The following is a 14838-nucleotide window of genomic DNA, read 5'->3' on the forward strand; positions in this document are numbered from 1 at the left end:
ATATATTTATTTATTTTTATTTAATTTAATTTCATATATAAATACTGTCTGTTTTCTTGATAGATTCTAGATTGAGATTCTAGATAGTGTCTTATACTTCAATCAGACAGAACCTATACTTGAGGTGCACAACCTGATTTTCATTCATTTTTTTCATTTATTTTATAATTTAATTAATTAATAAATTAAATTGTTCATTTAATAATAATACAAAGTCTTAGAAGTAAGAATAGTTTTTAAAAGATTTTAAAGATATATATTTCATTCCGATTTTAATAATCGGTTATATAATACTTCTTATTTTCCACTAGTTTTCCACACACTAACTTATTATTATCATATCAATATTCTTATGTAAAACGGCGTTCTGAACAGGCAACTAAGAGGCACTAATGCAATTAGCATCAAAATTTAACTTTAGATGCTTAACTCCGGGCTCAATTTTGTTCACTAAACAGCCAAATAAATAAAACATCAATAAATCGTATTTGCATTCGAATCATCTGGATTTTCAGTTATCATTAAAATTTAATTTAAAATTTGTGTATGCAACACAAGTGACCATGCCACATTACCGTACATCAGTATTCGTCCAATCGGCAATGACTGCAACTTATACATGATACTATGGTGGTATTTGGATGACTTGGGGACGTGACGATTGCATTTTTAGAAATATTTGACTATCTTCGACACTTGGTACCTTGGAAAATATAGACATTCATTGACAGACACGTTTATAAGTGTAAAACATTATTGGTCTAATATATGTCAGCTGTAGCAGACATAATGCGGATTGCCCGGATATATACCAAACAGTTGTTTTCCACATCTAAGATAGGACATTGACTTAGAGTGAATGAGATTAACACTAAAAAATTCTAGATTACCCATAAAAATACAACGATCGATAGTGTATTATGCAAATAATATTGTAACAAAATTGAAATCATGATAACAATAAATTATTAACATAAAAAAAACATCATTCAATAAATCAATTTAGGTACATAATAGCTATATCATTGATTCATTAATAAATTAATATATATTAATATTAATACTGATAAAATATAATAAAAGTGCGATAACTGATGAGCTATAAAATAAGTTTTCTCTAAACTAAAAAAAAAAAAAAAAACATGCGCCGTATAGTAAAACTGATTTTAACGATTGAGTACTAAACATTGTTACGGGCTTTGGATGATTTTTCTGTTGAACATTATAAGTAAAATATACATAATAATAAACTTAACAATAATTAAATTTAATAGCTCACCTCTATAAGGACATCGATTTTTTGTTGAATAGTTTAATCGGTTTCCCAAGGCCGTTTTACCTCTACTACTACAGATCCACAACCATGCTCAATATTGTTTTTGTCCGTCAAAAAAAATCGAACTTTGTACGTTCCATAAAAGAATATTTTAGGAAAATTCGAATTCGATATAAAATTTGTCAATTCGTATTTTCCTTTTCCGACGTAGACTCCCTGAAAGTAAAACTATCCTCAGTAAATGTATAATGTATTAATTTAAAAATATTTAAATATATCACCGGAAGCAATGGACAGTTCGTGTTTTCAGCTCCAAATGAATTCAAAGCTAATTTCCACTCTTTCCCCAAAAAATTTTTTATTGTTGTGCAGGCTTTTTCAAATTTGAAAATATGAGCATTGTCTTTCCAACCTCCAATTGAGTCTTTTATAGCAAAAATTGCATTTGCCTACGAAAATAAAACGTTTTATTCCATAAGTTCAGACAAATTCAAGTACTAAGTTTTTATGTGTTTATTTCTTGATGAAAATGGTATTTTTATAGTTAAATTAAATTGGATCAAGTGCATTGATACGGTACATCGTATTAACCACGTAACTTCTATGTAACGAATCGAAAATATGTGTGTACGCTGTTAAGCACCGAAAGAGGCTAAATACAGAAGTTACCTACTTATATATTTTACGATTTAATTATGTACGTATTGTAATTTTTGTTTTAAAATTAATTCAATATTAATGCAGAATACTTAATACTTCTCATTGGTTTATAATAAAAATTTAAGACGTAAAATGACAGTAGAGTGATACTGAATCTCGTCAATAAAAACTGGAAAAAAAGTTGATCTCGTAATAAATGAAAGTCAATAATCAAACGTTCACAAAGTAACCGCGGGTAACTAAAATAGACCAACAATTGATTTTATTACGAAAAATTCAATAAAATTTAAATAAATACTACGGTATAATCACATTTACTGTAGCAATACGATTTAAGATATATATATATATATATATTTATAGTAACTATAATTAATACTCGTATATATTTAAATGTTTTGTATATAAAAATGACGTGTTCGATGGTTTGTGTCTAACAGACTACAAAACTACTTAACCGACTTTTTCAATATTTTACTTTATCATAATTGTGATTTTGTCCAAATAATTTATACTATATACTACTAATGGCTAATTTAATCATAAAGGGATGACGCAAAAGTGTTGAAAGAGAATTTCCATCGGCCAATCAAATCGCGGCTAAAAACACAGCTCAATAAATCTGGATAAGAGTGAGTCGTGTATAAATATCTTGAGAACAAGGGTAATGCGTGAACAACACATAACCTTGCAGTTCATCTTGAAAACGGTCAACATGTATCTTTAACCGAAGAAAATTTTCTTCAAAGCGCACTTGAACCACCAAAAACGACACTGATTGAATTTTTCGCATTGACTCAAAAACCTAACGTTTCAGCCAATTCGCACAACCATTATAACATATTTCACGTTATTTCATAAAAAGTATCCCTGAAAACGTTCTTAAATCAACCATGTTAACTGAAAAGCTTAAAGAAAATAATCGTCTTGTTACCACGTATCCCATTGTTACCTTCAAAATCTTCAATAAAATTCAAAAGGCTTCAATTTCCTATTCGTTTGGCCTAAAAATGTAAATTTGTGACTGGGACCTACAAAATTTATGTAAATCCCATGATTACCTATTTGTTGTACTCACCTGTTGGGAAACCATCGAATCTGTTTGTGTCAGAAAAATATATACGTAGGTCAACCAAAAATATTGTACACCAATTAGTACTTGTTAAATTAAAAATATAAATGTTCGTAATTTAAAAAAAAAAAAAAAAACAATTGTTAAAAATAATTAAAAACTAAACCAAGTAAAGTTGGGTAAATCAGCTTGTATATAGATACTTGTGTGTATATCTATGCTCGTATATACACACATTAAAAAAATTTAATTAAATTTATTTTTAATTCGTTATTTCATGTTGATATTATTGTATAATATCCAATATTGAAACATAAATATACATATAAAAAAAAAAAAACTTTAATTACTGTTAAAATTTTAATTTATTCAATGTATTAATGAATCTGTAAAATATTAATTGTTATTAGAAACGACATTTTATTATATTTAATGAACTTACGGTCCATGAATCATCAATTGGCTTGCCGATTGTTACGTTTCCTCTAATTTCAGTAGTATTTGCAGATTTCTTACTCAGATAAAGGTTTAGTCTTATATCATTATTTGTTTTTATTTGACATCTTATAAAAGCTTTATACTCTATTCTAAAGTCACCCTGAAAGATATCAAATTAAAATCAATTTTTGAATATAAATTTTAATTATTATATAATATTATTAATATATAAATTAATATCTAACAATTTTAGAAGAGTTATTGAAAATAAATATTGTGAAGGGAAGTAATATAAATAAGATCAAATGGCAAATAATGACTTATATTATAGGCATCGCCTAAACATAATACCACGAAAGTGTACCGTTGTATAACTATATTTTTAGTTGAAACGAATAAATTACTAATTTGAAATTGAAAAACAAATTAAAGGTTTTATATAATTCAATAATTTAAAATAGCTGTAGTATAGTAAAAAAAAAAAAGATCATTAGAAAGTTATTTCAAAATTATAAAGGTTAATGTTGAACAAATTAAATATAACACATCGGTCGTGCACACTAAAAAGTATAGAAATTGACAAATATAACTGTTCATCAATTTGACATTTAGCAAATAATACGCGCTTGATTTCATCCTAATTTCTAACATATTAAATTTGTATAGAATTCGACTTACTACCGGTAAATTCGGAAAGAATTTTTGGCTGTTCACTCCAAGATCATCATGAAACACCACTGCACAGATGATAACAAATATGTACTTCATGATTAGTTTTTCTACTCTACACATTTGTATGATTTTCATAATAAATTTTAACTGTCGAAATTCGCTTGAATCTAGTTCAAAACGGGTTGCTGTGTGATGCATAGACCGTTGACGGGTTTTTCCGTATAAATACCAGAGTCGAACGTAATTAAGTGTACGGACGGATAACAAATCTGATGCACCGTCTAATTTTTTCGACCTTATGATAACTATGTAAAATGAGTAATAAAAAAAAAAGAAACCTCATTAATATTCTGATTTTCGCATTGATAATCCGAAACTGTATATGATTTAATATTATTTTGCACAGCTGATGGACGATTGACGAAATGTGATCCTATTCCGCCGCGCTAACTAGCGTCATTATTGTGTCATGGTGAACGGTTTTTATTCGGCTGCTGTCATTGTGTCCACGGTTAATCGGACATTTTAATAAAAATCGGATGAAATGCCACGTGATTATGAATTATTATCGTGCGTGCGCAGTCACCGCAGTATTTACCATCTTACCGCACTGTTGGACTGGATGTTATTGTTCATTATTTCGATCGGATTGTTGAAATTATTGTTTTGCAGTTCGCGGGGAAAATAATTTCATCGCGACCGCTGGCCGAAAACCATCGGAATACGAATTGGAACCACCTCGAGATTGATATAAATTGAAATTGATAAGCGTTTTTGTACATTATTATACGCGGAAGACGAATCTCTTAATCAGAGGGGCCCTCATTCCCCATGATATTAAATTATTAATATCGTAATAATTTAATTTCTAGTAGCCTTCAGTTAATGCGCAATATGTAGATGTATGTAACTACTAACTACACTAAACAGACAATCACAATTGTTAACAGTTGTTGACTGCAGCAAAAAAAGATTTTAAAAACAATAAATACCTACTAAAAATCATGATTTATGTTAAAATGTTATCTATGTGAGCGAGTTTTATTAGTTTATTATTGTTATCGTAAATTTTTTGCTATCGAATGTCAGACGGAAAGACCGATGTACCTACCTAGTACCTATATTTAAAACAGTTTAACCGCAACTGTCCGATCGAATTTCAAACTTTATTCGTCCATCAATGAGTGATTCTGTCACTGCAAAAAATAATATTTTTGATAAGCATCCTATACAACCGTATGTAAATTCTGAAACAGTTAATGTTCATTTTAAAAGAATATACTATAAACAGCTGCCAAATGGAGATGTTGTTCAAAGAAAATGGGTCTCATATTGTATGGAAACAAATTCTTTACACTATTCCAATTGCATGGCATATGGAGTATATGGGAATTATGGGGAAATAGAAACTAAATTTATATCTGGTTATGAAGTGGACATTAAAAAAAATAAAATTTTATACTGTGATATAACAATCAACGAAAATTCAATTTTCATATTAATTCTACAAATACAGCTGTACGTTTTAAATTAAATAAAAATATTCAGTCAATATTAAATAGAGATGATATAAAAAAAGGGTTCAACAAGTTAAAGTGCGAAGACAAGTATTAAAGCGTACAATTGATATAGTTTTGTTTATTGGCAAACAAGGTATATCATACCGTGGAAAGCATGAAGCTACTCATTCATTATCTGTCAAAAGTTTAAACCATGAAAACTTTTTAGAACTTGTAACACTTGTGGCAAAGTATGAAACTATCCTAGGACAACACGTTGAAAAATAAATTACATTAAGTGATAAAAACAAAAACAAAAATGGCAGAGGATCTACGGTAACTTTTTTATCAAAACACTTTATTAATGAAAAATTTATTGTGTTTATAGGAGCAGCTATCCAAAGAAAAATAATTGAAGAAATTATTGAATGTAAGAAATTTAGTAGGATTATGACTTATAATTATCATAATAACTTATGATTGATAGTACTCAAGACGTAAGCACTATGGACCAGCTTGCAATTTGTGTTCGTTATATTTTCAATAGAATCATACAAGAATGATCACTAAGTTTAGTCATTGGTAAAGATTCTAGTGGTAGAGCAATTTTTCAATTGCTAGAAAAAAAATTAAAAGGTTATGAACTATTACTTGACGATATTGTGGCATATTCTTTGGATGGGGTAGCAAATACGAAGGGGATGTATTATGGTTTACAAGCATATTTGAAAAAAGTCAATCCAGATATTGTAAATACCCACTGCATGGGTCATATTCTAAATTTGGTATTAAGTGACTTTAAAAATAATTTACAGATGACAGAAGATCTATTTGGGTTAGTTGAACAATCAGCAGTTTTTTTAATTGATTCTCATAAAAGAATGACTAAATGGATGAGTATAACTGGAGAAAAACATTCTGCACGTGGATAACTTTATTGTTTACATAAAATTGGTGCCATTAGATGGTGGAGCAAACAAAAATCACTGTTTTCTATCATGGATTTACAAATAGTTGAAGATAACAATGATGTTAAAAATAGTAAGTTTGTTGCTTGATATATATGCAGTAACAAGTCTAGTATTAGTGTATTTGCAAACTAAATCAATAAACTATCTACAGGCTTGGAAAATGATTGAAACTTTACAAACACAAATTGAAAAAAAAAATGAAAATTATATAGCCTCATTATATGCAAAATGTAAATCCTTTGCAGAAAAAATAATTTGTTTTTTAATGAAGAAGACATGATAGATATTCAAGAAGATTTTCCTGTTAAACGTATAACAAAGAAAAAAAATTTATCTGGAGAAAAATGTTCAGATGAATCTAGAGTGTTAACTCCCTATACAACGTTTAAGTCAAATGTTTATTCTATTTTGGATACTATTATTAATAGTATACAATCACGATTTTTATATAATGAAGTGTTATTAAAATATTTAAATTGGCTAGATCCTAGAACATTTTCTTTTATTAAAGAAATTGAACAATTTCTCAAGGACTCGTTAAAAACAATATGTAAACTAGCCGGTTTAGACCAACAAATCATTGCAATTAAATTAAAACAATTTGCTTGCCAATATATCAGTTTTTTACCTACATCTGAAAATAATTTTCATGATGAACTTATTAAAAATAGACATGTTGATGAAGATAAAGATAATGAAATTGAACCCACCGAACAAGTTAAATATAACAAATGTACTAAATGTATCTACTGTGCATTTACTGTGCTTCGAGTACTTTCATATCAATCGAATTTATTTTGCAATTTATTTACATTTTATAAAATTATGTTGCTATTACCATTAACTCAGACTACATGTGAAAGAATATTTTCAAAATTGAAAATAGTAAAATCTAAACTTCGGTCTTCTTTGCACCAAGAAAATCTTAAACCATTAATGTTAATGACCATTGAAAATGATATTACCATTGACTCCAATACATAGATTGATACAATTGCAAACTCATCTAGTCAGCTAAAAAATTACTTTTATAAAGTTATAAAGAAAAACAATTGGTATAATTTACGTTGCTTTGTAAAATATTAAAACAATTAATCACTCTAGTTAGGTGTATTTATAATTTTTTGTGTATTTTAAAAAAGGTACTCAATATTTTTTTGATGTTTTTTTTCTTAATAATCTTTATAGAATTTTATTATTAATAGTTTTTATAGTTTTTCAAAGGTTAAAAAAATATAATTATAATTTATTTATAATTGCACTATTTATTTACACTTTTTATAAATTGATGAGATATTTTTGGGAGCACTACTGAAGAAATGCATCCGAGGCCCTTTTAGTGCTAGGCCGACACTGCTCTTATTATAAACCGTTGTCGAAAAATAATTGATACTCACTCAGGTTTGCGTGTTAAACCGTATATGTGTGCGACAAACGATAGTATCCAAGTTTTAAATTACGTTTACATCAATCAGCGTTTTTATCATTTATCCTATTTATCAAATAGTCGAAACAAATTCATACGAAATGGTTTGATTTGTGTGACATTGAACAGCCATTACTATTATGTGCGTTTGATACCGATAAGCATATAAATCGGTTCTATGCGTTTCAACGTAAAAATAAATAAATAAATAAAAAATAAATTCAAATATTCACCTACGTGTAAGAATTAAAAATGATTATTATGATTCTGAATTCAAAAAAAAAATGTTATCAAACGTAACAGGAAATTATCACTTTTCCCCTATATGTATATATTATACGTAAAGGGTTTAGGGGTGAAAAATGATAGGCAACGGTAATAATATTATTAGATATATAATACGGTTGTACGAAAAAAAAAGAAAAGTTTATGTGTGAAATGTAAATAGGTAACCGGAAAGAAACAGTGTTGCTGATCCACAGACTTGTAGAAGTATGATGAAAAATTATCGAAACTAAATTTTGTATTGAACTATTCAACAGTCATTGGGGACCCAGACATTTAATTAGGCACATCGTTTTCCATATTTCCCTTTCAGCGGTATTCAGATTATCGATACGCTCGGTTGAATTTAATTATTCTTGTTTATTTATTATTGTGGTATCACGGTCATACGTAATTCTTCGGTAGCGGCAATGTCCTTTCGACACTTGATCGAAATATATACACATAAGCAATTTCCCGGATCGCGACGATCGACGGTTGGTCGCTGGCGGGTGGGTTATGAGGGATACAGATATGTTTGCGAGCGACGACAAGACAAACGGATGGCCTCGGATAGAAAGTGCTGATTCCATCCGTACGATACATACATTTGAATTTCTGAATTCGAATTTTCAAACTCTATTTTAGTTGAGTAGCGTAATCGACCATTGTACCGTTGAAAATATTGCTCTTATGTTCAAATTTTAAAACTCATAACGAATGTTTGAATAGTTTTAGGAATTGACGGCAATGTAGCTCATTTTCAGAGACTTTGATGAATTTTGAAAGCTAGACACAACAGAACAATAGTTCTTCTACAATAGCAATTCATGCTTAATTCGTCACTTCCGTTTCAGGAGCAGATGAATTAATTTTAAAAGTCTATCCGGGTGCATCGGAGATTTGGAAGAAAACTAGCTAATGGCTGAAAGAACGTGTGATTATAGTTCCCAAAAATGATACGGTTTATAAAATCGACGAACAAATTCTTGGTAGGTATGTTTGCAACTCGGCAAGACATTTGGTTCTCTATTGATTCTGTTTTTGATCGGGTAAAACACGATTGCGTACGTTCGTTATCAGCGATACCTTTTTAAGCAACACGATTCCGTACGAGTTTACCTGATTTGTAACTACGATTGCGTACGAAGTTTTAAGCGTTGACGCCAATTTTCATACAGGTATTGGTGTACACCACATGCCTATACGAGTGAACTTGAAAAAGTTAAAAAATACTCTTTGTGTTTTATCGATTTTATTACCTTTGTTTATTCGTTAATTATATCAAATATATCAGATATAACAAATTTCGTTATATCCGTTATATTTTACGGTATTTTCCGAATTTCAGTAAAAGTAGTAGGTTAAAAATGTCAAGATATAAAAATTTAAGTATTTTCAAATAATTTATTAACAATAATTTAATTTAAATAAAAACTTTCTATTTTATTTATTTATTAATTACTTTAATTATTACTTTAATTACTTTAATAAACTCATCCGACACAACAAAAGAGGTTTCTTGAAGAATTTTTCCAAGAGGGCCATTTTTACGAATCGGACAAACGTATTCTGTATCAAATAATACATTTAACGGTAACTTGAAAGTCGAGTAAGCAGTTATGCCGCCACTAAAGAGAGTTGCTGCTATACCAGATGAAGTTACTGCTAATGAAACTTTACCTAAGGATCTAATTTGAGCCAACAACAAATTAATTAGGAATGTTTTTCCTATACCACCCGGAGCATCTAAAAAAAAACTCTTCCTTGATGATTCATTACGCTTTCTGTAATAACATTAAAAGCATATTTTTGATCATTTACTAATTTTGGTAAATTGATTTCTACAAATTCTTGTAATTGGTTATTATCGTAAGAACGCAAAATTGAGAATTCAAAAGGATCAGATGCATTTTTATTTCGAACAGGTGAGTTCATTCCAAATTCAGTTAAATATTTTTTAGGCCGTCAAACAACTTTATCTTCTATTTCAATCAAACCTCTATTAAATATTTCATCAGAAAAAGTAAATTGCAAGTCATTTAATCGGTGCGCTCTATATGAAGAATATCTTCACAAAAATCATTTCTGAACTGTTCCCACAAAGATTGAGGTTCAGACATTTGGCAGAAAACTATGATTATTGCGAATAATTCTCTTAATTTTGAAGAACTTTCTGAAAGAGTTGCCTCCGCTAGAGCATTTTTCCGTTTCTCGTCATTTTCTAAAAGCCCAAGAGCAAAACAGGTAGCTTTAAAAGTCGTGTGAATGACTCCATCAAAGGCCTTCAAGCTTTCAAATGAAGTAGGACCTTGTACATAATTTAGTAAAAATCTTAAATGGAAGCACTCACTTTGATTTGGGTGAATCGTGTAAATTCTACCAATGGCAGTGTTCATTTTTATTCCTGGCCAACCTGGAACATCTTTTCCCCGTCTTCTTTTTAACCAGCCTCTGCTATCATCCCAGGTATAATAAGAAGGAACTTCATGAAAGAACAGTGTTTTCGCAAAGTCATCATGTGAACACAGTTCAAAAAATGCAGTTGGTGTCGTTTTTCTTGGATTTTCAATAACTTGATGAAGATTATTAGCATTAAAGAAAACACGCTGTCCATTTTTTAGATGAACAGCCAAGTGCTGAACTGTAGGATCTCTATCATGGATTTCAAAATTGAAAATTCTCCGAAAACGCTTCAGAAGTACATATGTATCGACCATTCAAATAATTTGTAATCTCATCGTTTTCACGATTAACAGAAAAAGTAGCTCTTTCTGATCCTTTATTAATATATTTACATATGTATTTTATCGCTTTAACCGAATGACAGTATTCTACGTTAATATACGTATTAAAGCACCTAGATAGCACTGGACAATACGGTACAACCCAACGGTTGTCAACCACGATTTCTGTTTGACCACGAACTTTTAATATTGCAGTATAACCTCCATCATCTGGTGATCTCCGTCGGTAAGTCGGATAACCATCATCTCCAGTTTGAGTATCCTTGACCAATTGGTGAGGGTATTTCTTACTACGTTTTCCATTATTCATACATGGCGATCTATTATTTAACTCGCCGCATGGGCCATGAATCATATTCTTGCATACTATTTCATAAAGTATAGGATCTCTGTCTTTGTTTGGTATCTCGGCAGAAATAATTTTATCAATTTCATCTGGCTGAATTTTCGTTTGTAACTACAAAAGAATGTGGCAGTGTGGCAAACTTCGTTTTTGCCATTCAACACTGTAAGCATAACAATTTACATCTTCGAAAATATATTTATTTTTTAATACATGCATAAACTTTTTTAGTTTGAGATGAAAAACTCTAGAGATTATATCGTGTCTATCAAACGACTTTTGGTCTTGAAATAATTCATTTTTTATTTCCGGCCATTCCGGGTTGCATGTGAAAGTAATAAATAAATCTGGACGGCTAAATTTACGAACATAAGTCATGGCATCCTGATTTTTTTCATGCATGTAACGTGGGGAGCCAGTAAAAGAGGAGGGAAGAATTACTTGTTGCCCCACGTTATTAGCATTAATATTTGCATCATTGTTAACAGCATCTCGGAGGTGAAAATAATCATTCGCACGTAGTTGTTTTTGATGGTTACGAATAAAGTGTAGAAATCATTTTTGCCATCATTACTACGGCGAATTGACTGAATAATGTTTTATAATAATGTAGATGATTTAGACTTGTTTCTCTAACCAGAAACCTATAAGAATAAAATTGCATGCAGGAGACAGTTTTTGTTCAAATTTGGTTATTTTTCTGTAAAATATTAATGTGATAACCGTCTTTGCCTCTAGTATACATCAATGGATATTGCAATGCATCATAAGATCTATTTAATTCGGAAACTCGACTCAAGTGTCCAGTCCGACCGTACAGAAATATTTCTCTGGGACCTTTATCTTCATTGACTAATAGTACAGCTAATTCATCGATGGTAGGTGCATTATATTGACCTCTGTGTTCATCTTGAGGAACTCTGTCAGCATGAATAATTAACTTAAAGTTTTGCAACTCATCAAAAGACCTCGACTTCAGATTAGATCTGAAGCTCTGTATGAGGTGATTATTTTCACGCAAAACTGTTTGCAATGATTCAATGAGACCTCTTTTTAAATTTGGAATCATATTTGTTCGAATAGATATTTGATCCGACTCTGACATAAAATATATTTGTAAAAATTTAGCATTATTTCCAATTTCGGCTAATAAACTACCTATTAAATGATGCACTTGACCCTGAATTTTAAAAGAGGGCATGAAGTTCCCTTCAGCTATTTCGTTTGCTCCAAACGATGTCATTTGAAACAGAGTATTATACCGTCTAGAATTATCAAAGAAATGTTTTGATAGAGGGTAAGAATTATCAATTAAACTTTTAATTAGGTCTGGAAAATCCTCAAATTGGTGTAAAACAACTTTACCGTCAGCGCAGCAAAGTCCATGGGTTTCATCTTTCCATTTTTTTGCATGGCACTTAGGACATAATATAGTCATTCGTCCAATTTGAAGCGCTTTAATATTTAAATAATCAATCTCGGATTGATAATTAAACGAAGATTTCATTCTCAAAGCGTTACGTTGCTCCTGTGCAAGTGTTTGAGAACGTTCTGGTGTGTTATTTTGTTGCCTTCTGTTATACATTCGAGTTGCATTGGCAGTTCTTCTGCCAATGCGTGCTCTTTGCGCTCTCGGCATGATAATGAATTGGCCACTTACCCGAAATTTAGTTAAAAAAAAAGGTAAAAAAGTAGGTAAAAAAACTAAGTATAAATTATGCTAGTGCGTAACCAAAGCGGTGTGCGTAGCAAAGAACCACTCTCGACGGCTACCAAGCTCAGACTGAGCCCGTAATGTCACGTGCGGTGAGTTATGTGCTAATAACCTGCTGTTAAATAAGCAGTAGGTATTGCGTATTATATTAGCGATTAACAATGTAGGTAAAAAATAGATAAAACACTATTTGCGAAAAAACGCGTTCGGCGTCAGGCGGATCGTAACACTATTAAATAATAGTGTTGATAAATATTATTTATAATCGATGGTAACACGTTTGTTGGCAAGAGTATTATTACATAAGAGTATTTTTCGATAACGCAAAACGTGATAGGTATTTTCCATACAGTTCTTATAATATTAAAACTATTATTAATTTCAGCAAATGTTTTTGGACGCGCGTGTACTATTGATGAATGTCAATTAAATCATTTGATGACCTGTTAGATATCAAACACTATACAAAGGTCAAGTTGCAGGTAGCTATAAACCCGCGGCCCGCTTACAATGCCGCTAACACGCGACTCTTCTACAATTGATTTTAATTTCTTATGGACTTTTTTACTGACAAAAGTGGTACTAAGACTTTCAACAGAGTGTCGGGTTTCAGCCAAAAAAAAATTTCAGCCAATTCGGTTCAGTCGTTTTCTCGGTTAGCGCGGTCTAAGAAAAACCCTTACAATTTTATATATAGTATAAGATAGATAGATATATATGTTTATTTTTTAGTTTAGTATATGTATTCTATATTTACCCGTATTAGATATAATACGGTTAAATTAGTAAATTTGACAATGTTGCATACAATTTCATACGCAATCGTATTATTTATTTTTCTTATCTACCTATTTGTTACCCATCTATAAACGTACGCAATCGTGTTCTACCCTTTTGATCGTGAGAGAGCGACGAGTTTACCAGATGAATTTCTGAATTCGTTAAATCCTCCTTAACTTATATCGCACAAACTCATTTTCACTATTTTAACATGGAATTTAATGCACCAAAATTTTAGAACGGCACAAAATACTGGTACAATATTTGAAAAAGAACATTAAATCTATCGATTTATATACAACGTGGACCATTTTGCTAGAAATCGGTTAGATATTACAGATGGTATAGGAGACGGAGCTGGGAATAGGAACAAAAAAGAGGACGGAAATGGGACTAGACGAGTAACGATTACAGCGATATACAAATATTTTTTATACTCGGGCGAGTTCAACTATTATTAATACATATTCGTGATTGTTGAGTTGTAATAATTTTAATATTGATAACTGATAAAACAAAAAAAAAATGTATAAAAATAATATATATAGTATTTAACAGCAGAAATTATTATATATATTTTTCTTTATTTTTACGCATAAGCAACGATTAAATATGTTTATAAGTAAAACCGTTGAAAATATACACGCAGTTCGTGTAGTTTTATCGGAAAATGTATTAAAACAAAAAAAAAACAATAATGAAAATAATGAGCTGTTACTGATAAGTTTTATCAGTGATAACCAATAACTTTACCCGCAGACTTCTGTGTTAGACGTATATTACAGAAGTCTGTGGTTTGCTCACGAAATCGGTTGGCTCACATGCATTGCTTGGGTAACCTATTTTGTACGTCCCGTGAGCGGTAACCGTTGACCGCAGACTGGCGATTTCGCGATCCAGCCAACAGCGGGTAATACGAACACGGCACGCGCTACATTGCAATGTACCCGACGTCACGTGCATCGTTTAAAAACGT

General features: G+C 30.5%; 1 protein-coding gene across 2 annotated transcripts; it reads right to left on the reverse strand.

The window, feature by feature from the left end:
* Window positions 1-1093: 1093 nt before the first annotated feature.
* Window positions 1094-4300, reverse strand: LOC112690089. Of its 2 annotated transcripts, none has more exons than XM_025564010.1 (5): window positions 4128-4300; window positions 3451-3606; window positions 1558-1725; window positions 1280-1492; window positions 1094-1212 (listed from the first exon to the last, which is right to left on the reverse strand). In XM_025564010.1, exons 1-4 carry the CDS (start codon window positions 4251-4253, stop codon window positions 1313-1315), a joined length of 630 nt encoding a protein of 209 aa, XP_025419795.1. In that variant the 5' UTR covers window positions 4254-4300; the 3' UTR covers window positions 1094-1212; window positions 1280-1312. The 2 variants fall into 2 exon arrangements, with proteins under 2 accessions (XP_025419795.1, XP_025419794.1); XM_025564009.1 differs by having other exon boundaries at window positions 4125-4300.
* Between the last annotated feature and the right edge of the window lie 10538 nt (window positions 4301-14838).

Source organism: Sipha flava, unplaced genomic scaffold (genome assembly GCF_003268045.1).
Source record: "Sipha flava isolate LNK unplaced genomic scaffold, YSA_version1 48_pilon_pilon, whole genome shotgun sequence".
NCBI lineage: Eukaryota > Metazoa > Arthropoda > Insecta > Hemiptera > Aphididae > Sipha > Sipha flava.

Coding starts and splice junctions, on each gene's coding strand:
- LOC112690089 (XM_025564009.1), bottom strand. CDS start 4,253: ATGAAAATCATACAAATGTGTAGAGTAGAAAAACTAATCATGAAGTAC. Junction 3,607..4,124: donor TCTTTCCGAATTTACCGGTA/GTAAGTCGAATT, acceptor GATATCTTTCAG/GGTGACTTTAGAATAGAGTA. Junction 1,493..1,557: donor CGAACTGTCCATTGCTTCCG/GTGATATATTTA, acceptor TTTTACTTTCAG/GGAGTCTACGTCGGAAAAGG.